The sequence below is a fragment of the Mastigoproctus giganteus genome, chromosome 3, assembly GCF_048544385.1.
Source record: "Mastigoproctus giganteus isolate SK-2022 chromosome 3, ASM4854438v1, whole genome shotgun sequence".
Classification (NCBI taxonomy): domain Eukaryota; kingdom Metazoa; phylum Arthropoda; class Arachnida; order Uropygi; family Thelyphonidae; genus Mastigoproctus; species Mastigoproctus giganteus.
In genome coordinates this window covers 183,005,754-183,031,678 of record NC_143577.1, presented here as the reverse complement: position 1 = coordinate 183,031,678, position 25,925 = coordinate 183,005,754, and the positions used below count along the sequence as shown (strand labels likewise).

The following is a 25,925-nucleotide window of genomic DNA, read 5'->3' as shown; positions in this document are numbered from 1 at the left end:
ATTACTTGTGTCAGCCTTTGATCCTCCTTTGTGAATTGGGGTCACATTTGCACATCTCCAGTCTATGGGTACCTCTTCTGAGTCCAAGGAAGCTCTCATAATTATGGCTAAGGGTTTGCTTACGTCCTTTGCTGCCTCCTTTAATATAACTGGACAGATCCCATCCACCCCAGGTGCCTTTCATGTGTTTATCTTCAACAAGTTCTCCTCCACTTTACTCTCAGTTATTACAAGATTATCTAGCTTAGTGCCAGAGTTGAATACACCTCTGGCATTCCCCTTGCTGAATAACTCCTCATGTGCGAATGTGGATGCAAAATATTCATTTAGTTTGTTAGCTACCTAAGCAGGATCATCAACAGTTGACCCATCGATATCAAGTGGACCAATCTGATTCATCCCCTTCCTTCTAGAGTTTACATAAGTTAAGAACTCTTTGCTGTTTTTCTTTGCATCCCTTGCCAAAGATTTCTCGTAATCTGCCTTTGCCCGCCTAACCTCCTTTGCAACTTGGTTACAGATCAACTTGTATCTATCATAGGCTTCTGTGTCACGTGTTAATTTGTATGTTTCCCATGCATTTTTCTTCTCTGCCATATGTCTCATTAGTTCATCTGACATCCATTTAAGCCTAAACCTTGAACAATATTTCTTAGTTGGTATGTAAAGCCTAGTAGCTTCCAAGATAAATTCTTTGAATGCTTCCCATTTTGAATTTGCTGTTGGTAACATCATCAGTTGGTCCCACTGCATAGAATTTAAATACTGTCTCAGACCATCGTAGTCACCTTTACGAAAGCAAAAACCCTTCCCTTTATCCCTGATGGTAGTTACTTTTGTGTAAATCCCACTTCAGCACACTGTGATCACTGCCTCCTAGTGGTTACTTTATCTGCAGATTCTTAACGCATGAAGAATCACTACTGATAATCAAATCAAGAGTATTAATCCCTCTAGTTGCCTCCCGAACATGCTGATGTAGAAAACAATCATCCAACAAATCCACAAAAGCCTTGCTAGTGTGTGAGTGACCAACCCACAAATTCCAGTCGATATCTGGGAAATTAAAATCCCCCATTATAAGACTCTGATTTACTGGCCCACTCTATTTCCCTGTACAGTTTCTTATTATATTTATCAGAGTCATTAGGCCTATAGCACACTCCTACTCAATTTTGATCTCGAAATGCTTATGTCACACTAAACTGACTCAACACTGCACTGTCCAGCGATGTTGACTGGCTTCACTTCCTTGAATTTTGTTTCTTAACTAATAGCATAACCCCTCCTCCCTTCCTGTCCTGTCTATCTTTTCTGTACACATTGTATTCACCAAATTCCAGTTCTGCATCCCTTATATCTGTGTGACACGTCTCTGATATCCCAACAATATCCACCTTTGATGCTTTGAGCAATACCTCAAATTCATCAAATTTATTTACCCAACTCCTAGCATTGGTGTACACGCAAGTGTACATGCCGTGTTCCTATTCTTAGCTATCCTAACACAACCCATGTGTTTACTTGTACCGCAATGACTCCCAGCAGTCTCTGAAATATCCTGCATCTTATTTTCTAGGCTTCTGCTCATTCCAATAGAAGCAGTGCAAGAATCACTTTCACCTGCCAGTGGTTGCTGTTAATCTATTAGTCCTTGTATCGGGCTAGCCGGTTGGGTCAAGTGCCTGCCTGGCAACCCAAAGGTCGCAGGTTCGATTCCCACCTCGGGCTTGAATCAAAGTACTGCAAAAAAAACCTTGGGAGCTGCATTATGGCCACAGAAGCCTATGTGCCAACTACCAAAAAAAAAAAAAAAAAAAAAAAAAAGTCCTTGTATCCCCCCCAAGCTAGCAGTTTTCCGACCCACCTAACACTGCCTCTATAGCATCAGCAAATATTCTTGCACCCTTTCTATTTAAGTGTATCCTATCCCTGTAGAAGCAGTCTCTCCTGTTAACAAGTACAGACCAGGCTGAAAAAATTCTACCCCATGAGCCTTGCACAATCTTTCCAGGGCCGAACTGATCGACAAGGCTCTCATCATATACTCCCTCCTATCGTGTCTGGATAGAATTGCAGACACTTTCAAATTCAACCCTAATTCAAGGCTTTTTTTCAACAGTGACCTGTACTTGTTAAGTAATTCTGCCGGTCTCCTACTCTTAATATTATTAGTGCTAACGTGTACAACTATATCACCTTTTGTGCCCTTAAAAGATGATATCCGCTGTACAACGTCATCAACGTTTGACCCTGGCAGACATACCCTGGACCTGTTCCACCTATCCTTTTTACAAAGAATGTTCCCCGTTTCCTTGAAAATAGTCACCAACAACTACTAGTTCCTGTGGGACCAGCGCATTCTGCCTTGGGAGTTGCTGCTGTGTTGCGTGATGACCAAGTGCAAGCTCTGGTGTTGATGTGGGCAGCTGAGAGCTTGATGGACCCCTCAATTTAGATCCTTTGAGGGCATCCACCCTGTCCTTCGAGCTCTCATATAGGCCTATAACAACACTGAGTCTGATTAATTAATGACCAATCTGACCTCTGGTCAGATTGGTCATTAATTAACCTTTGCAATAAAATCACAAAAATTTTGAGTGAAATCTATTTCTAGCAGCCAAAAAATGTATATGATTACTACATATTTTTTTATCTATTTTCACTCATTCACATGTAACAATCATTATTTGTAGTTATGTTCTTTAGGTTGGTTGTTCCAACAGCCAAAGGCACTCACTTATAATGCAGTCCAAAATTTTGGACCCCATCCCCCCATGTTATATCAGGTCTACAGTGTATTTATAAACACATATGCTTATACATGTTGCATGCACTCATTTATATATATATATATTTATTTTATTTTATTTTTTTTTTTGAGCAGTCTTCACCTGAACCAAGATTTCCATGTATTGCTGATCTCCAGGGATTTATGAAAATTATGATTCCAGATGAACTAACAGGCAATATAATCTCAAAGACTTTGCCTGTTAGGCCAAACATGACAACCAAGGAAGTCTGTAAGTTGAACCCTTGTGTGAAATTTTTAAGTTGGTAACTTATATGTTGATTAATAATAATAATAAAAAGCTTTAATTCAAACTGCAGAGAGAAATGTGAGGGGAGGATATTTATTAAAATTAACCCTTCAGTGCTAGCCTAGCATCTGACAGTTACTATTTTTTATATACAGGGTGATTCAGAAGGAATAGTAAATATTTTGGGAGGTTATAGTATCGATTATTCTGAGTAAAAAAGTTCATATAAACATGTATCCAATTCAAAATGGATACGGAGATACAGCTGTTTGAAACTGGCGCAAAGCCATTATGAGAGGTATTAAAGAACGATAAATAACTTATTGTTTGTATTTATTGACTTTTTTGAATGATATAAAACACAAATAATTGACAAATTTTTTACAGTTCACAATAAATGTTAAAAAATCCCACCGCCAAGCTCAATGCACTTTGCAACTCTTGTGGTAATATGACATGTTGTTCTTCTGAGATCGTCTTGGTGTTCCTTTATGAAGGCAGCATTATCCAAAATGTGAGTGAGCAATTTGTCTCTTGTATTTGCCTTTTCTTTGTATACTGTGCTTTTCATCCATCCCCACAAACAAAAATCTAACGTGGTGCGGTCTGGAGACCTTGGTGGCCAATGAATGGGACCACCGCGGCTGATCCATCATTTAGGGAAAGTTCGATTTAGATATTGTATCGCCAGATACAATAATATAATGTGCAAGAGCTCTGCCATGCTGAAAATACATACCAATCTTTTGTAGTCAATGGAGCATCCTCCAATAGTAGTGGAAGTTGTGAGGTATTAATAGGATGGAACGGCTGTCATCTGTTTGGTTAGAAAATCAAACAAAGAACAAGTTTGCTTACGATAGAAGCAAAAGCATTAGCAATATTTTATTACGTAATAGTCATAATAAAATACTTATGTATTTTATTACGATTATTTATTGTTTGGTAATTGTTTCGTTACAAATGTGTGTTCAATCTTGGGTGGTTGGCACCTAACCTTATTTTTCCCATAGGGCCTGTTATTTATATTGCACGATTTTGCATTGCAGGAGGGTTTTTAGGAACACAACTATCGTGCTATACGAGGACTGACTGTATTGGGTGTTTCAATATGACCCAGAGACAAAGTGTCAAAGCATGCAATGGACTTCAAAATCATCACCAACGCCCAAACGGTTTTGTTTACAGAAGTGAAGGATCAAGATGATGCTGATAATGTTTTTCAACAAACAAGATGTGATTCATAAGGAATCTGTACCTGAAGGGGAGAGAATTAATGCTCTGTTCTATGTACAAGTGCTTCAAAGACTACTGAGGTTCATTTCCGGGATGAAGCCACAATTTCGAGAGAAAGGCAGCTGGTTCTTGTTGCACAAAAATGCTCCTGCCCATTCCACACTTGTTGTGAAGACATTTATGACAAAATATATCATTGTACAGCCCAACTATCCACCCTATTGTCCCAATCTGGCACCAGCAGACTTCTTCCTCTTTCCCAAAGTGGAAACTGCTCTCAAAGGAAAGAGATTTTGGGGTGTTGAGGACAAATAAAAACATAACCACCAAAGTAAACATCTTTTCGGATGCCTTCGCTGACTCATTTCAGAAACTTTTAGAATGATGGTAATAAGTGCATTTAATCAGGTGGTGATTACTTTGAATAAAAATAAAACCATTTTTGAGCTCCTTCACTTTGTGTTCTTTTTATTTTGCTAGTCCGGGGACTTTATTATCATACCTTGTATCTGCATGTAACACTCTGCAAAGTACAACTTGCAAGCCAAAAGTTTCTGAACTGGCCACCTGTAGTATAGCAGCATGCCATTAGATACCATTGAACCAATTCATTGTGAGTTTAGTGTGGCAAGTTTGGCTTCAATAAGATGTGCTTTTGTTGAATGTGTCCTGCAATTTTTGTTGCTCAGTAAGGAACAAATGGATGTTAAGGAACAGTGAATTTGCATCAAATTTTTTCATATAACAGGGAGACTTATGAAATGCTTAAACAAGCATTTGGTGTTGATGCTATGGGCAGAACACAAGACGTTTCAATGGTATTTGCATTTCCATGGTTGCCAAACTTTTGTTGGGGATTTTGAGCACTAAGGTCATCTGCCGTCAGGTGAGACTAATGAAAATGCTGAATCAAGTGAACCAAATTATCCACTAGGACAGACAGCATGCAATTAGAAATATTTGTGACATTCTAGACCTATCATACAGTTAAACGTAAGAAAAGCCCCTGAGGTGGATGGGATCTATCCAGTTTTATTAAAGGAGGCTGCAAAGCAACTAAGCAAACCCTTAGCCATAATTATGAGAGCATCCTTGGACTCAGGGGAGGTTCCCACGGACTGGAAAAGTGCAAATGTATCGCCAATTCACAAAGGGTGATCGAAGGGTGACACGAGTAATTACAGACCAGTTAGTTTAACTTCTGTTCCGGGTAAAATAATGGAGTCGCTGGTTAAAGATGCATTGCAGGATCATCTAGACAAGACTGCAGCAATAATTCAGACACAGCATGGGTTTGTTAAGGGAAAGTCTTGTCTGACAAATTTGATAGGATATTATGATGTGGTTACAAAGGAACTGGATGCGAAAAATAATTTTGATATCATATATTTGGATTTCAGGAAAGCTTTTGACACTGTTGCGCATGGAAGACTATTGTACAAATTGGAGCAGAATGGTATTAAGGGTAAGTTGCTACAATGGATAAAAGGATGGTTAAGTGCTAGAAGACAGAGGGTGGTAATCAATGGGTGCTGCTCTTCTTGGACTAATGTTATTAGCAGAGTCCCACAGGGTTCGGTGTTAGGTCCACTGTTGTTTTGTATATTTATCAATGATATTGATGAAGGTATATCAGGCTGAATGTCGAAGTTTGCAAATGATACAAAGGTTGGCAGGGTTGTTAATGACAGTAATGGCAGTGTGCTACTGCAACAGGATCTAGATAATTTGGGCATATGGGCTAAGAAGTGGCAACTGAAGTTTAACCTTGACAAATGCAAAGTACTACATATGGGTAGAAGTAACCCCAGAGAAACTTACCAACTGTGTGGTACTACACTTAAGGTGGTAGAAAATGAAAAAGACCTGGGAGTAATTGTGCAGTCATATGAAGTTTTCTGAGCAATGCAGACAGGCTGCCAGGGCAGGTCATGGGGTTTTGTCAATGATATATAGGAATTTTGCTAGCAGGAAAAAGGAGGTGATTATCCCTCTGTATAAGGCAATGGTCAGGCCACGCCTTGAGTACTGCGTACAGGTCTGGAGGCCTCATTTTAGGAAGGATGCAGATTTAATTGAGCGTGTACAGAGAAGGGCAACAACATTGGTGAGGGGAATGAAAGGATCCTCTTACCAAGAGAGGCTTAAGTTCTGCAAATTGCAGTGGCTGGAGACTAGGCACCTGTGCGGTGATCTGATTGAGGTATATAAGGCCTTGAATGGGTTGAGCACACTGAATTCTGATGGGATCCTTCCACTTGTTCAGATTACGAACCTAAGGGGGCATAAATTCAAATTAAGAAAAGACAGATGTAGAATAGATGTGCGGAAATTTGCCTTTAGCCAGCGGGTGGTTTATTGCTGGAACAAACTTCCATCTGTCGTTGTGGAAGTTGATAGGTTGAATAAATTTAAGGAGGAACTGAATAGGCATTCGGAGGGAATGGTGTGTTTTTTTTTGGCTGATGCTGCATAAGCTCATACACTTGCTTTCTTGCGTCACATGCCACTACTACTACATGCTGATACATTTTAACTGAAAATTGAAACACAAGGTGGATCTGCTGCAAAATTTGTGCCCTGTTTGCCAAGTGATGGATAGAAACTTTCTTTTAAAGGTAATGACAGGGAATGAAAGCTGAGTTTATTGTTAATGATCCAGAAAAGTCCATCTCCACATTAAAAAAATAATAAATAAAAGGCAAGTCAGGTCAAACAGCAAAAGCATGCTGACTGTTTTCTTTGATAGTGAGGGAATTGTTTATCAGGAATTCCTTCTGCTAGGCCAAACTGTAACTTACCAGTTCTACATCAGGGTCTTAAAGCATTTGAGGGAAGATGCCAAGAAGAAAATACCCAGATAGGCAGTTGACTCAGGATTGGCTTCTGCATCACAACGATGCACCCAGTCCATGTGGCTTTGTCAGTTTTTAGGCAAGAACAAGCCGACCGGGCTAGCCGAGTGGGTAAAGTACCTGCCCGGCAACCCGAAGGTCGCGGGTTCGATTCCCGCCTCGGGCTTGGATCAAAGTACTGCAAAAACCTTGGGAGGTGCAATATGGCCACAGAAGCCGATTGTGCCAACAACTACCAAATCAAAAAAAAAAAAAAAAAAAAGGCAAGAACAAAATCAAAATGACGATGATACAACACCCCAACCTGGTCCTTCATTACTTTTCCTGTTGCCCAAAATGAAAATTCAATTAAAAGAACAAAGATTCAAAGACATCACAGAGATTATGGATCACAGAAAGCATTGGACAGCATCAAAAAACAGGAGTTCCAGAAATACTTCAACTGTGGAGAAGCATCGGGATTGGTGTATAAACTCTGGAGGGGCAATGCCAATACAAGTCCAAATTAATTTTATTGCTCTCAAGTCTGGAAACTGATTCAGACCTTATAAATATGGCAATACAGTCCAGTTTATATTGGAATCAAGCGGTGCTTTATTATTATTATGGCGCCTCCGTAGCCAGGTGGGCAAGGACAGCAGTGCATAGCACACACTTCTTGATAAGACTGGGGTTCAAGCCCGTGACCACCAAATATGGAGGGTGCGGAAAGGTCAGGGAATGACCACCGCATATCCCCGGAGTAACATGGCCTTAGTTGCTAATGCTCCTAAAAACTAAATAACAACAACAGCTTTACTATTCTTAAGCTTGTAACATTGTTTACCAAATACAATGTTTTTTTTTTTTTTTTTTTTTGTTTTTTTTAAGCTCTTAAAAGGTTTGGTGGAAGAATAATATTAATTATGGAGAAGAAAATTTTAAATCACTAGTACCTAAGATAAGGAATGACTTAAAATTTAACTGCTTTATTTAATGATGAATACAGTACAGTAGGCCCTCGTTTTAACGTGGTTTGCTTTATGCCGATTCGCTATAATGCTGTTCTTATATTATAACCCATATCTCACTATAACGCAATCACAATTCACTATAACACTCTTTTACAGATTGAATTTTTGGCATGTTTAATGAAAATCTTTCATCTGATGTAGTCAATAGCATGAGAATGAATAGCAAAACAGCATTAAAATGTTTCCCACGCTAATATAATTGCAGTCTAGTGACTTGTTCCAAGATCAACGGTTGAAAAAAATTAAAGAATGTGCAGTATTAGTTATAATAATTGCATTATATGCATTTATACAAAGTGTAGTTATCACTCAGTACAATTAGACATCTCTAAAGGACCACTCGACGTGGGCACCTATACGTGGTGAGGGGACCTCCCAGTGATGCTGCTGGCATCCAGCGCCCATACCTTGATTCCAGGGTTACATCATTGGAATCCGGCGTGTGCAGCCGTGCGCCGCGACCCGTGGAATTCGGAATGGGGAATCCTGGTGGTTGAGGGGCCCAGCCTTAATACACCACTTTGGCCCCTGCTTCGACAAGACGGGTGGTCCCGGACCAGCCCGACTGGGATCAATCAGCGGGTGGTTCTTACTGCATTCCATAAGTCTCCCTCCCTTTGGTCCTGGGACGGGATCAAGGCTTATTGGAAACGTGGGTATGGTGCTCCGAAGCGAACTTGGCGTCCTATTTGTGTACGCAGTACCTGCCAGTTCACGAGTGGGCGAGGTACTTCAGGCATCGGAAATTTTTATCTTACTCATATGAGTAATTTAAATTCTATTTCTTCTAAACCACAGAAAACACCTGCAAAAAGAGCCAGAACTGAGGATACACCGCTTTTCCTCATTCTCCATTCCAGTGGAGAGCAGTCAATTGGAAAGATGTCACCCTTCTTTATCCAGAAAGGATTAGAAGGGTTGGCAGGATCACCCAAATCTGTAAAACGACTGCGTTCTGGTGACCTTTTGATCGAAGCTATATATATAAAACAGGTGGAAAAAATCCTGAAAGCCACATCAATAGGGGGAATACCTATCACCGTAACCCTCCACAAAACTTTGAACTCTTCACGAGGTGTCATTTCAGAGTGGGACCTTCTTCATGTCTCTGAAGAAGAGATCTGCTCTGAATTGAAAGAACAAGGAGTGACGGCTGTCAAAAGAATATCAATGCAAAAGGATGGGAATCTCGTCCCTACCCGAGTTCTCATCCTAACATTTAACACCCCATGGCCTTCAAGTTCCATCAAGGCAGGGTACTTAAACTGCCCAGTAAGGATTTATATTCCAAACCCACTGAGTGTTTCAAATGCCAAAAATATGGCCACTCACAAACAGCTTGTCATTGTAACCCTGCCTCTGCTCGATGTGGTGCAAAAGACCACGAGAGCAAGGAATGTTCAGCTTCCAAACCGATCTGTGTAAATTGCCAACAAGAGCATCCTGCCTACTCCAGAGCATGCCAGCAGTGGAAGGATGAAAAAGAGATCCAAAAACTGAAAACAGAGCTGAATATCTCCTACCCACAGGCTAGAAAACGCATACAACCAATAAATAGCGGGAAGCCTTCATATGCTCAGAAGGTTTCTGCAAAGTGCACTATCAGTACACAAACAGAGATGACTGTACCACCAAGAGAGTCATTCACTCCGATTGCACGCTATTTATTGAGTTCACAAAAGCCCACCAAAAAACAGTCAGCTGCCACTCCTATATCCGTACCTCCTAGTGCTCCACCACTACCAAAACCAAGTGGTAAAAAAGAGCAACCAATAATAACAGAAACAATGGATATAGAGGACAAGGAGGTACTGGACGAATCAGTCCTGGAACTCTTTGTGGAGGAAGAAATGGACACCGGACAGTGTTCCATACTTCCCCAAAAGAGATAAACCCAAGACTGATAAAAGTAAGCCCTCAGCAACTCGCAAGCCGCCTGATGAACCCACGAAGCCAAAATAATGGCAAATTCCTACAATGGAATTGTCGTGGATTCCGGCGAAATACTGATGACATCAAGGCCCTCCTGCAAAAACATGAGCCAGTTTGCTTTTGCTTGCAGGAGACTTATCTAAAGGCAAATGATGATCCCACCATGCGTAATATCTCAATTTTTCGTAACAATAGAATTGCAGATGGTCCTGCTCAAGGAGGAGTCGCTATCCTTGTGGGCAACCAGACCCCAGTTCAGCCCTTGCTAATTAAAACCAGCATAGAGGCTGTTGCAATTCGCCTTACAGTGGGATTTTTATTAACCGTGTGCTCTATTTATTTGCCACCTGGGACTGACACCTCCCAGGAAGACCTTGTAATGCAGTTGCCTTCTCCTTTCTTACTTCTCTGGGATTTTAATGGACATAATACCCTGTGGGGTAGTGCTAGCATCAATGGAAGGGAACGAGTCATTGAGCTTATGCTAAATGACAATGATCTCTCTCTCTCTCCCTTATAAATATTGGGACAAACAACTTCCACATGCCTACCTGTATGTTTTCTGCTATTGATCTATCTATCTGCTCCCCTTCTCTTCTCCCTTTACTCACTTGGGAAGTGGAGGAGAACCCATATGGAAATGATCACTTCTCTGTGATAACCTGCTTACACACTGGGAGACCATGTCTGCCTTTTAGGTTACAATGGTGGAAGTTTGATCAGGCTGACTGGAGTGCCTTTCAACACCTGGCAAATTTTGACATCTCTGCAGTCAGTCAGAAGCCTATCAATGATGCAGTCACATACATAACAGAAAATATTGTCCATGCAGCTGCAACTACAATTCCAAAAATGTCCACCCAGTTTCCTCTGTTTCCAAAACCATGGTGGAATCCAAAATGCACAGCAGCCAAAAAGGCTCAAAACAAAGCTTGTGGGATATTTCGACTATATCCTACCACAGTCAATCTATTAGCCTTTAAGCGTGCACGAGCTAAAGCATGCTACATACTCCGTCAGAGTCAGAAGGAATCATGGATCCGTTTTATGTCATCGATTACCCAGTCTTCCAGTGCTAAGGTAGTCTGGGAAAAAAAATCTGGAAAATGAAGGGGAAATACACAGCACACCCCTCATCAGTCCTGGAATATAATGGATGTACTATTGCACACTATTGCAATAGCCAATGCTCTTGGGGAAACATTTTCTTACATCTATGCAACATCATCTTACTCCCCAGAGTTTCTGGTCTTAAAGAACAACAGTGAAAAACAAGCCCTTAAGTTCACATCGAAGGGTTCCCACCCATATAATGGGCCATTTACTATCCACGAGCTGAAAACAGCACTTGCCCATACAAAGGCCACAGCTGTTGGACCAGGCAACATCCATTATGAAATGATCAAACATCTTTCACCAGAATCCATGGACCGTCTGCTCTTCCTGTACAACAGAATCGTTCTTGAAGAGCATTTTCCAGATACCTGGCGCAAAGCAACTATTCTTGCTTTTCCCAAGCCAGGAAAGGATCCTAAATCTCTGAAAAGCTATCGTCCTATTGCTCTGACTAGCTGTCTGTGCAAAATATTGGAGAGAATGGTCAATGCTCATCTCTTATGGTATTTAGAATCGAATGACCTTCTCTCCTGATTTCAGTGCGGCTTCCGAAGAAACAGGTCCACACTGGACCACTTAATTAGACTGGAAACATCTATCTGAGATGCTTTCCTAAAAAGAGAACACTTGGTGTCCATCTTCTTTGACATGGAAAAAGTGTACGACACAATTTAAGAGGTTTGGTATTTTAAAAGACCTTTACAATCTCGGTCTAAGGCGTCACCTTCCCGTTTTTATTAAAAAATTTTTTATCCTGCCGTTATTTCCAAGTTCATGTAGGATCCTCCCTTTTGCCAAGAGGGGAGGGGATACCACAAGGATCTGTCTTAAGTGTCACACTTTTTGCCATTAAAATAAATTCTATTTCTGAACAACTTCCTCCAACTATAAACAGTGCACTCTACGTCTATTTCAGCATATTTTCTCAATCATGCAATATGAGGGTTATTGAGAGACAACTGCAACAAGCTATTGACCGTCTTAACTCCTGGGCCACGGCCAATGGTATCAGGTTCTCATCAGAGAAGACCGTTTGCATCCATTTTTGTTGCAAACATAACCTCCCCCTGAGCCTGAATTATGACTCGGACAAAGCACCACTCCAGTTGTATCAGAGATGAAATTCTTGGGACTCATTTTTGACAAAAAGCTATTTGTCCAACACATTCGTCAGCTAAAAACCGGCATGTGACTTCTTGCTCAAGATTGTGACGAAGTCTAATACTCCGTCTTCTGTCTACCTTCAGCTCTATTCACAACACCATGCAGAACATTCTGACTTCTTGCCAGTTTACACAGATGGCTCGAAGTCTTATGTGGGATCTGCTGCTGTTTTTCCAAATAATACATATCAGAGCAGATACCCCTTAACTGCAGCATTTACACTGCAGAGCTGCATGCTATAGAGTTAGCTCTAGATCACATAAGAAAACACCGATACCAACGGCGTATTATATATGCCGATTCAGTGAGTACACTACAGGCTTTATCAGCGGTGTCACGCACTAATCATCCAACCCTGTCCCAAATTCAGCAGATAATATACAGCCTCAATGCAAGTGGATTCGATATCTGCTTCTGCTGGATCCCCAGTCACATCGGGATTAGAGGAAATGATTTGGCTGACACTGCAGCCAAATCGGCAGCCCTGACGGATAATCTTGACATGTTAGTCCCCTATACAGACTACAGGCAACTGATCCGTAGTAACTTACAATCTCAGTGGCAAGATTTGTGGCATCGCCTGGTTACTACAAACAAACTATGTTGGATTAAGCCTGTGATCCATCCTTGGTAGTCCCGCTTATGCAGGGATTGCAAAGAGGAAGTTGTTCACATGACACACTCCTTTTTGCTGAAGGCTGATGACCCTCCTATGTGCGAGCAATGTGACACCATTTTATCCGTTCAACATATTTTATGCGATTGTACCAGTTTTAGAAATTCTTGTTTTACTGCTTTTACCCATCTGACTGAGCCATATACACTCAGTCAGATTTTAAATGACAATGACAATATGTCAGCAGTTTTTAAATTTTTAAAATTTATTAATATATATACACTCATATGAAATATACATTTTGCTTTTATCATAGTATTGATTTTATTTACTGATATGCCTTTACACACACACACACACACACACACACACACACACACACACACACACACACACACACACACACACACTTTAGATGAAGTAACCTTTTTAAAAGGTTACCAACCTCATGTTACTTGAATTTTCACCTTTTCATGGCGCACTATAACCTTGTTTTTGCGCCACAAAATTCCCTAAAGGACAGTTTACTTGAACATTATATTATAATTATTGCAATGCAATTTCATTTTCAAAGAGTTAATAATGGAAAAGCAACGTCTGGATGCGATATGAAGACTACAAAGATAAGAAAAATATTGAGTTTGAAAATTAAATTAGTCAATTAGAAGAAAATCGATTCTGGTCAACGACAAATGGATTTGTGCAATAATTTAGGACTGGTTCAACTGTATGTAAGAACAATTATAAAAAATAAAGAATTAATTTTAGCAGTAGGAAAAGCAGCTTTTCCACTGCAGGCAACTAAATTGACTAGGGCAAGGCTGGCTATTATGATTGAAATGGAGAGACTTATAAATAATTTTATTGAAGGTAATATCCAATGCAGAATGATCGGTTGACTTTATTGCTGGGTGGTAATGCTGCAGGAGATTTTAAATTAAAATCCCTTTTAGTTCACCATTCTGAAAATTCAAGAGCTCTTAAAGGTTTCACTAAATCAAACCTACCTGTAATTTGGAAGGCTAATAAAAAAGCTTGGGTAACCAGGCCTCTTTTTGTTGATTGGTACTCTGAATTCTTCTATCCACAGTGGAAAGATATTGTGCGAAAAATAACATTGATTACAGAGCAATTTTGATCACGGAAAATGCGCCAGGATACCAAGCAAAGAGAGCTTAGAAAACTTGAACAATCTTATAAAAATTTTTTACATGCTTCCAAACACTGTCTCTGATCCAACAACATTTAAAGCTTATGATATAAGGAACACCTTTTCCCAAGTTATTAAAGCCATCAACACTGGTGAAAATGTACCGAGGCTAAAGGAGTTTTGGAAATCCTACAACATTAAACCTCTATGAAATTTAAAGTGCCTGGAATGAAGTGACTCAGAAGACCATGAATGGAGTGTGGAAGAAAGTTTGAGAGGATTGCATAAAGGATTCCCAAGAACCATGATGATTCGGTTGAGAATGTTAAATCGCAGATTGATGAGCTCAGAAAAGAAGCAGGATTGGACGAAATTGATGATGGCGACGTACAAGTGTAATCGACAATGACAGGGATGGTCTCTCTAATCAAGAACTCATGGAAATGACAAAAGAACAAGAGCGTGATATTGAGAGAGATGATCAAGATCCTACGGATGAAAAACTGATAAAGTCACTGACTGCAAAAGGACTTAGTAAAGCTTTTGAACACTTTCAAAAAAATGTGTGATTATTTCCGGGAGAATGACCCTGACATGAAACGAAGTTCCAAGATAATAAGAGTTCCAAGAAAGATAAAATGAATCCCTACATGATTTTGTACAACGAGAGGAAGAGGGACAAACTACAACCCAAAATCAACACATTTTTCAGTTCAAAGATACGAAAACTCAACAGCTCAGGGCCGTCAGATTAATAAATTCATGATTTTAATTGGTATTTTAAGTTTAATTTTGATACGTAATCTGGTTACCACATATATGTAAGTAATATAGAATATTTTATATGTACAAATTTTTGTATATTAAATATTTTGACCGACATTTGTGTCTTTTCACTACCGTTTATTATTGATTAGGAAATATCCTATGGCATAGACCTCAACTCACAAATACATATGTTACCTTATGGGAATACGGCACTCGCTTATCACTGATTCACACTGTTTTTCAGGAACGAATTATCAGTGTTAAGCGGGGTTCGCTTGTGAAGAATCTAAGTTTTGATAAAAGAAAAATGAAAGTTACTTGGTGAGATGATGCAAAAAGAAGAACCCAATTGTCTTTTTAGTTATATAGTAAAAATCATTTAATATATTTTGAAAAAGTTTTTAAAAAGTAGGTTCCCAGATTTTTTTATTTCTAAATTATCTCAGCTGTCCAAAATGTAGCCCAATCTGTTTCCTTGAACAGTTTACACCATTTTACTTCCATTCATCAATAATTCATGGTGATCTACACTCTATTTTAAAGGGCTTGGCATTCTGCTCTAACTGGCTATATTTAGTAAGTTCACATCTGAGTTGATTCTAATTGAAGAATTAATTTTTCCGTAGGCAATATCAAGCAGCAGCAACTGAACACCAAACTGACATCCTCAGACTGAAAACAATCAGTTATAATGAGTAATCTATACATTTTTGTGTATATAGCTCTTTACTTTTATAGCAGGAAGAGAAGCTTGATATAGCTGAGTGAGCTATAGTACATTTACACAAAAATTTCAGAATACTGCCTGACTGCTAAATATGGTTAACGACTGTATTCATTGTTGAAATGATTAGTTGAAAACTCCTTTAACTTAGTATTCGTGCCAGAATATACAAATAGCAGTGACTAAAAATATATATATATATTTTGCATTTGTTATATTTTCTCTGAATTTACAATTGTGTGGTTCCCACTTTCAGGCAAAATGATTGCACACAAATTCAACGTAACTAATCCTCAGGACTATAGTCTGTTTAAGCTGGTAAAAGGTGAAGGTAAGTATTTCTGTTTTAATTATGAAGCATATGAAAGCTATGGAAAAAGTAGTGATAACAATGCTGTATATGCACAAAAAAATTTAAGTTGAGATCATTTGTTCACTATGAAGATAGTAGCACTGATGTCTGAACCAGATGTACTGCATTATAACAGCTTAGTGAGATCATAGTATCAGTAACAAGTGCTGTATATAGAATATTTACAATTTATGAGGAATGAATATGGACTGAAATTGAAGTTGCAGAGGCAATGTATTGCCACAAAGACGTTTGCCTATGTTGCTTCATAGGAAAATGCCTTTTGCTGTGACAGTGTTTATGATAAAATGCATTCTAATAAACCTATTACCAGGAGAGGCAACTCTTTGCTCTCCTCTATTCAATATGGAAAGGCAGTGGATGATGTTACACACATTGAAGGACAATCCAGGGACATGAAAGATCACATCATGCTATGTTCCTAATTATCCAGCTGGTGATTAGGAACTGTAATTACTCTAATATAGTACCAGCATTCCTACAAACTTGATGAAACTGGGACGTTACTACAGAGATGGAGACACCAGGAAACCATGTACCTATGAGACACCTTTTTTGTATAGTCCTATCCTATCTAACCCCCCCCACCCAAAATAAAAGAATAGACAGTTATTTTAACATATTTTGCAATGATCAATGAACACATTCTAGTTCTTACAATTTATGGTTGAAAACAAATTTTTGAAGATCATGTAATGGGCTGGTAACTTTTTACTGATATTTATAGTGAAGTACAAACAAAAACAAGAATAATCATTCTTGTTTTTAAGTTTAATTTATTTTAATTTTAAACTATTAAACTCCCAGTGGTGCTCTCTCTCCCTTCCCCCCTCCTAATTAGGTGCCTTTGTGCAGTACACAATCTGCATGTAGCGGCCCTGGAAGGGACACGCTCCGTGCCCCTACACCCAAAGAAACTGCCCTGGAACTGAGTGAAATCAACATTATATGATTAGTTCATATAATTGCAATGATATGTCATTATGCTGTTCCATGTCTTCTGTGACAGTATAAGTATTCACCATTACTTATTTGAATAAGTCTGAATTCAAAACCCATCCAGATATATCACAGGACTGTGAATTCACATTATTACTACACATTCCTTGAACATCATCTGTGGCTGTGAAAGGGGCAGCATTTCACGAAATTTCCACAATATATGTTACTGTGTGTCTGCTAATATATTAGGAACCATGTGGTTTGTGAAATTTAGAAACAGGGGTATTCACCATGCTCTTCTCCCTATGAAACAAAAGTTTTTGCAAAATAGAATAATACCCTCCAGGCAGCCACTTTTAACAGACACAAGTCAAGATGTTAGATGGGCAGATTTCATTGAAAGAATGTAATTATGAAAGATATCAATTTAAAGTTCTTTTATTCAGCTGCAGTGTTGCCACTACTTTTTTCCACTGCCTTCATATGTTTAAAAATATATGAAATTTGATGTATGGAACAACTTTGGATAGTTTTATTTTATTATTAAATTTTTTTTGCATACACTATTTTATATTTTTTAGGAGGACTTTCTTTTTTATGAACAAATAAGTTTAAACTATTAGTTTTACCATTTTAATATACAAAAATTATAATTTATTTCTAAGTTAGTAGTGGAAAGATGTAAACTTTTCACAGCAGATTACTAGATAGCAGTTGTTATCATTTCAAAATGGCAGTAACTTGCATATGAAATCTGTAGTTTTCATTGTCATTATGTGTGGAGGAATCTGTAAGTCAGATAACTGAACAAACATAGTTTTTCATGTAATAGGATTTAGAAACATCCTGCATAAGGCCCATGAGAACATTTGTTTCCTGCCTTTATTATGATATTTCTAGGACATATTGTAAATTGGATACTAATGGAATGATAGGATACATTGTCCACATTTTAAAAAACATAAATATGACAGAGGACTAACTACTGCTCTCGTGAACAATTTACTTTTTCTCCCCTGTTTAGAGATCTCTAAAGATATAGATAGAGACCTCAGGCAGACGCAGTAGAATTTTTCAGCTTCTATACGATTTGAAAATCACCCCACGATCATACACTTCTATAGACATGATGGTTTTAAAAAAAAATCCAGTTAATATCAGAGGAATAACTGTAACATGAACTAAGTAGTGAACTGCATCTAGAAAATCCTCCAAAATATCGGATTAGTTGGAATGAACTGAATAGTTTGAGAAAATCAGAAGCAAATAGTATATAATTTTCCCATCCCTTGAGCACTTATTTTATTAACTATGAAAAAATAAAAGTTTATAGATCAAATTAGAAAAATTAATATTCCCAAGGGATGCTAATACCACCTCATCACTATCATTTTATCTTATACTTGTGAGATAAACAGGGATAAGTTCTATATAAGAAATGCAATCCAGAAATAACCTCTTTATTTCTCATAGGATTATAAAGCTTTTCTACATAGGCTCTCACTTTTTTTACACACATTTGCTACCCCAAAACCCAGTTTTTATACTGCTGCGCAGTCTGCTTTGGTAATGGGGAGACATGCCCACTGGTATACATTGCTGCTGTCATATAGAAATTCCATAAGATTGTTAGCCTTGTAAGGTGAATGGCATATTGTTTCACTACAAAATGAAATGCATGATACCAAATGGAGATAAATGTGCTTGCCCAATGCAGGCAGAAGTTGGTTTAACAGTAAGACTCAATAATACTGATCAGTTATTGTGATGCACTTTGGAATTGCATATTGCAGGATCATCCTTCCTTATCCAAAAAATTGTATACAAAACCTTGTCAACATCAGCTGACAAGGTTCAGCACACAAGGTTCTGATGCAGCCAAACAATTTTCCTGATGGTGAAGACTTAGGTTTCCATTGTTTGGGTTGTACAAAGGGACAAAGGACTCATTCATGTAATTACCCTACTCAGAAAATGCTCTGGATCTACCTCACAGTGTATCAACAAGGCTTTAGATGCACCTGTTTGAGCCTGCTTTTTCCCCAATATTAAACTCCCACTACGTGAAATACGTGAACCCGCTTGCAAACCATACCATCAGAAAGTATAGTTACCACAAACAGGAACTTAACAATTCTGCTCGTTCTTCCACTGAAAAATTCAGGTTTTCAGAATAGTTCCTAAATAACACCATCAAAAAAACTTCACAATATATGGATAAGATACAGGCAACACAACATTCCCACTTCTGTGGAACACAGTCAGTACTTCGAGAAGATGATTTTCAGTGGGGTGTATTTCTTGGGAACTGAGCACGTGACAAAAAAAAAAAAAAAAGAGCGTGGAGGTTACTTTTGTAATGCCCCTTGTGAGTATGAGTGCAATCAGTACAAAGCAGAAAAATTGTGAACATAGACGTCTTCACTGCTGAATAAAATCAGAAGGATTTTAAAAAAACAAATAAATAAAAAAATAATGAAAATCGGACATCTAGTACCCAGCCTAATACTAAATGCATAGTACGGCATCATAAACATTTAAAAAATTTAAAGTTAGTATTAGTAGTCGCAAATGATGCAAGAAAGCAAGCTTATACAGCATCAGCCAAGTTAAAAAAAAGAGAGAGAGAGAGAGGCCAACACTTCTCATTTCACCTATCCATCGCCTCTAGCAGTTTATCTAGTTCTTCCTTGAATTTATTTGGTCAACCCACATCCACAATTCACCGGATGGGAGTTTGTTCCAACAATTAACCATTCTCCCTCAATTTGAATTTGTGGTCTGAGTGAGAGGAAGGATGCCATCAGCATTGAGATTAATATACCTAAATGCAATAATAACACTATTCTATTCACAGGTTATGCAGAATTAATACATATTATACTAAGAAGTTTGTTATATATATATATATATTACTCTATATGGTTTTTTTTAATGTTATAAATTAGTTATAGACTTAATTTTTTTAGACGGTTCCATAGTTTCTCTATAGTCTAGCCTTGAGTAAGGATAGTTGCAGTTTGATGTATGGAAATTTGCCTTCAGTCAGAGGGTGGTTGATTATTGGAACGGACTCCCATCTGGCCATTGTAGAGGTGGTTAGTTTGAATAAATTCAAGGAAGAATTAGATAAACTGTTAGTGTGTGCATTGATGCTGTGTGTAAGTTTGCTTTCTTGCATCATTTTTCACTATTACTACTAAAAATATCCTTAGTAGTAATAGCAGTCGTTTTATCCAAAAAAAAAAAAAAAAAAATCCCACCCCCAAGATTTTGCTGTTTACCACAAAATCTTAGGGGTTGTGATGTGGATAAAATTTAAAGTGAAACCAGAACTGTATGGAAAATTAGAATATGTAAGTGCACATTGCATTTTTTACAAAAACTTGGAGCCATGCAGAATTTTTTAGAGCTGTATTTCTTCACTTAAAAAAAAATAATTAGTGATGCACAGCAAGACTGAAAACCATTCCGAAGGAATCCTAAAATTTAGGTTTGCACAATTTTAGTAGATATTTTATTTATTATTATTTATTTATTTATTTTTTTTTTTTTTTGTGGTTGCTAGGATACTACACTGTGCCCACTTGTGAATTAAAAGGAACATGAAAATGCACCTGTGACAAAACTGCAGCCAAAATAGCAGTGTTTTCAAGAGCTGTATAAAAAAACTCCTGACTGCCAATGTCTTCATATTTGTAGAGGAAGAAAATTATATCTCCTGAGATCTTTTTCATCTTGTTTGGCATAAAGGTCTTCTAAACAAGTTTCCATCTTATGCTTTGCCATCTGTTTTTTATAATTAGTTATCCAGTTTTCTCTCTGACTGTTCACTGCAGGTGATGGTAGATGGTTCTCTGTCTTCTGACTTCTCCACTAATGCTGGTGTTCCCCAAGGGTCTGCTCTTTTCCTCTTATATATTAATGACCTTCCGTTGACCAGAAATCCTATCCATAGTTTCGCTGATGATAGCTCATTGCATTCCACCTTCCAGTTTGAGAAATATTGTCCTGCAGAAACAGTTTCAACTTTTTGAATATCCACTATTAATTCCTTAAGTGCTGATTTCCAGGTAATTCTCCAGTGGGGCAAAGATAACTTAGTTGATCTCAATCCTTCTAAAACTCAGTTCTGTCTTATATCTCGCAAAAATAATTCTTCTGCTCCCTATGCTTATCTTCAATGACACTCCGATTTCTATGCAACATCATATATATCTATTGGGGATTATCCTGACTTCTAATCTCTCTTGGCATAAGCACATTACAAATATTGCTTCCTCTGCATTTAAAGAACTTGGTTTTCTCTTTTTCTCTTGGCATTACTTTTCTTCCAAACAGCTGTTCACTCTATACAAATCACAAATCTGCCACACCATGAAATATTGTTCCCATATCTGGTGTGGGGCATCTGAAAACTTCTCTCAGGCTTATAGATTCCATTCAAAAGAGGGCAGTTAGGTTAATTAATGACTCCCCTCTAACAGACTGTTTCATAGAGGTTTTTTTCTTGCTGCATGCTTTTTCTATAGATACTTCCATGGACATTGTTCTTTTGAATCGGCTTCTATAATCTCCCCCCCCCCCCCGCCTCTCTCTCTCTCTTTCTTCCAAAGCAGTATGAACATATGCAGCAACCAGTCAACATCCTTTTACTGTCCAACTTCAAGCTCACAGAACCAACTAAAATTCTTCTTCCTCATTTATTCATTCAACTTCTGTTTTCTGGAACTACCTTCCTTCATACATATTTCTTGAAAATTACAACCTACAGAAGTTCAAGTCTAACGTCAACAAATATTTTTGAACTTCTCAACCTTCAATCCATATGTTCTAAGTACTATATGTTCTAATACCTCTCTTGTTTAGGGTTTTCTTCTTCTTCAAGAGGAGTGTTTCCATTTACAATGGGTTTCCTCAGCCTATAAGTTATTTTTTGGTAGGAATTTTTTCCTGCCATAAAGTGCATGACAGCCCAAGGTGTCTTGGGCTGTCATGCACTCCCATGTTTCGTCCATCCATGTCCTCCTAGGTCTTCCTCCTCCTCTCCTTCTTCCAGGAGGTATCCATTCCAGGATAGCCTTTGGATTAGGTTTTCATAAAAAAAACCAAACCTCTAGTTTCGAGTTTTATATTGAATGTGGCAAAAAGGCTATTTCAGCTGCCTTTATTTCTGTACCTGTTAGGTGCATCTTGCTGAAAATAATCACACTGATTCCTCTTTTCACCAGGATTTTAAATTTCAACTTAAAATTCCTCTAAGTTACATTGCTTGCATGATATATATTTTTTTAAATCAGGCTTTTAATCTGTCACTTGGAGTGCAAGTTTAATTTGTATTTCACTTGTTCATTATATTACAATCCCTCTCAGCAATGTAAATAAAAATTTTCATTCCTTAAATATATTTCATTTGAAAATAAATCTTTGTTGATATATTTTTATTAATCATTGTATTAATAATGTCTTTATTGTTCCCTAAAGTGAGGAAGAGTGCCATACCTGGGCTATCATTTGCTTTGGGCTGGAAATAAACTTGTAGAACAAAATTTGCTTGATGACTACCTGAACTGTGACAAGCTCTTTGCAGTTGTTTATTATGGATGTGTTTTTAATTTAATTGTATAGCTATTTTATCCAATTAATCAATAAATTTAAAAAAAAAACTAAAGGTATGCAGCTACAGAGAATTTTATTCAAATTTTCACCACTGAAGTTCAAAAGCACAAAATGTGTATTGTTCAGAAAGGTGACTTGTCTCATATCTCAAACTTTAAGGATAAATTAGCATTAACAGAGGCATATGATGCAAGAAAGCAACCTTATGCAGCATCAGCCAAAAAAAAAAAAAAAACAGCAGCTCCCATTTCACCCCCTGTTTGTTCCAAATACCTGTCCAGTTCAGCCTTAAATTTATTTAGGCCATCAACTTCCACAACAGAAGATGGAAGTCTGTTCCACCAATCAACTACCCGCTGGCTAAAGGCAAACTTCCACACATCTATCCTACAACTGTCTTTCCTCAATTTGAATTTATGCCCTCTCAGGTGATTATTCTGAGCAAGAGGAAGGATTCCATCAGCATTGAGCATGCTCAAACCATTCAAAACTATACACCAAAATCAGATCACCTCGCGCAGGTGCCTAGTCTCCAGACACTGTAATCTGCAAAACTTAAGCCTTTCTTCGTAAGAGCAACCCTTTGTTCCATTCACTAATCTTGTTGCCCTTCTTTGTACTCCTTCCAGCAGCTCTACATCCTTATTAAAATGAGGTCTCCAGACGTTGTGGCCTGACCATTGCCTTATACAAGGGGATAATCACCTCCTTATCCCTGCTAGAAAAATTCCTGTATATCATTGACAAGACACCATGAGCTACTCTTGCAGACCATCTGCACTGCTCAAAAAACTTCATATCTGCCTGCACAATTACCCCCAGGTCCTTTTCATTCTCTACCACTGTCAGTGTAGTACCACAGAGTTGATACGTTGCTCTGGGGTTGCTGTTTCCCATATGTAGTACTTTACATTTGTCAATGTTAAACTTCATTTGCCACCTCTCAGACCATCTGCTCAACTTTTCAAGATCCTGTTGCAGCAGTGTACTGTCATTAGTGTCCTTTACAACCCTGCCAACCTTCGTATCGTCTGCAAACCTGGACATTAAGCCTGATATACCATCATCAGTATCATTTATAAATACAGAAAACAACAATGGACCCAACACTTGAACCCTGATGGACTCCACTAATAACATTATTCCACGATGAGCAGTGTCCATTGATTACCACTCTGTCTTCTCCCTCTCAACCACCCCTCTATCCATAGCAGCAATTTGCCTCCAATGCCACACTGCTCCAATTTGTGCAGCAGTCTTCAATGTGCAGCCTTTCTAAGATCCAAGTATATAATATCAAAGTTATTCCTTGCATCCGGTTCTTTTGTGACTGCATCATAGTAAACCAATCAAATTGGTCAGGCAAGACTTTCCCTTAACAAAACCATGCTGTGTCCGAGCTATAACTGAAGTCTTGTCTAGATGATCCTGCAGTGCTCCTTTAACCAGTGTCTCCATTAATTTTCCAGGAACAGAAGATAAACTCACAGCTCTATAATTACTTGTGTCAGCCTTTGCTTCTCCTTTGTTTATTGGGGTCACATCTCCAGTCTATGGGTACCTCCCGAGTCCAAGGAAGCTCTCATAATTATGGCTAAGGGTTTGCTTACTTCCTTTGCTGCCTCCTTCAATATAACTGGACAGATCCAATCCACCCCAGGTGCCTTTCTTGTGTTTATCTTCAACAAGTTCTCCACTTTACTTTCAGTTATTACAAGATTATCTAGCTTACTGCCAGAGTTGAATACACCTCTGGCATTGCCCTCGCTGAATAACTCCTCATGTGCGAATGTTGATGCAAAATATTCATTTAGTTTGATAGCTACCTGAGCAGATCATCAACAGTTGACCCATCGATATCAAGTGGACCAATCTGATTCATCCCCTTCCTTCTAGAGTTTACATAAGTAAAGAACTCTTTGCTGTTTTTCTTTGCATCCCTTGCCAAAGATTTCTCATCTGCCTTTGCCTGCCTAGTCTCCTTTGTGACTTGGTTACAGTTAATTGTTTGACACGTGCATTATACTAAAAGACTATGAACATTTCAGTAACCTTGTAGTGCTCAGCTTCTCATTTCAGTCTTTGTCCAATGATCCAAAGATTCAGGAGCTGCCATGTTAGCTCCTGAATGTTAGTTCAGATTAAAGATTATTAATCACATAGAAAAATTATCAAAAAGTAGATGGCTGCACTGTCAATATATTATCCCTTTATCTGTGTTTGAATTTTGACAAATCATGATTGGTTAGATTTATTTTCCAAAAACCAATAATCTCCAGGTCCTAGGGTTACCGGATTTCAGACATCAAACCTGAATAATTTTCTAAAACTGGTTAAACTAACATGGAGTGATCCATATGAAATTAAGGAAATATGTTTTTTGTGATAAATTGGGAATAAATGCATGAATATCTGATCTAAAGATCTAAATTACTTTGCAAAACCATTAACTATAATCTGTGTATTATTTATAATTCCATTATTGATATTAAGATCATGTATCTGCTTTGTCATATGATTGCATTGGTGAATTAAATTTCAAAATGGTTTTGAATCATTACTTTTTTTTTTCAGAAACTCAACTGGGTGACAACGAATGTCCTCAAACCATCAAGGCTGATCTCCTAGCTCCAGGAGTAGAGTGCCTGTTTGCCTATAAACGCTGTGATGCTAAATTTGTGTGGCCTGTAATGGATAAGTAGTAATGATTCTGCTATATGTAGTGAATGTTTTTCTGCAAATCTGTCTCAAGCTTTAAATTCTCTACAACACTGGCTGCTTTATAATTTTAATCTAATGATGGTGAAGGAGCAGGCTTGAAAATAACTGAATAGTGCTGTTATGCAGCTTCAGTGTTCTTATGAGCTAACGCAGAATTTGCATATGCATAACACTGGTTAGCAGCTCATTCTCTTATCTTCCTTCCTTCACCAGTCCAGAAAAAAAAAAGCATTATGGGAATGAAGAGAAAAAACAAAACACTTGCTGGTATCCTACTTCCTAAAATGTTTAAATAGCTACTGGGAATTTTGTGTATATTTTGTATGCGCTATCAGCAGACTTTCTGTAAGTATTTCTTTCCACACATGTAAATGAAATGTCCTTTCTCATTTATTTATTATTAATATTACTACCAGAACTATGTACAGAAGAAATTTGATATCATGCAATGCACCTATTTGTAAGTTTTGGGGAAAATTCCTTTCTTTTTTCTTTTCTTATGTTTTTTTTTTTTAATTTATTTTTTTAAGGGGAGATAATGAAAACTTGCAATAAGAATGGGACCATTTCTGAAATATATGGCAAATGCAATAGTGCTTTAAGCCTTTCTCTGCTAGCACAGAATAAAACATCAATTTCAAACTTGTATTCTGAC

The 25,925-nt window shown here is 38.0% G+C and overlaps 1 protein-coding gene across 2 annotated transcripts in view; it reads left to right on the top strand.

Moving 5' to 3' along the window:
* Positions 1-25,498, top strand: part of spri (Src homology 2 domain-containing protein sprint) — a 560,442-nt gene extending 534,944 nt beyond the window's left edge. For both annotated transcript variants that reach the window (XM_090369518.1, XM_090369519.1), the window contains 3 exons: positions 2,888-3,023; positions 15,872-15,946; positions 25,124-25,498. In XM_090369518.1, the coding sequence (XP_090225644.1) occupies positions 2,888-3,023; positions 15,872-15,946; positions 25,124-25,251 (339 nt within the window). In that variant the 3' untranslated portion in view covers positions 25,252-25,498. The remainder of the gene's footprint in view (positions 1-2,887; positions 3,024-15,871; positions 15,947-25,123) is intronic.
* The last annotated feature ends 427 nt before the right edge of the window (positions 25,499-25,925 follow it).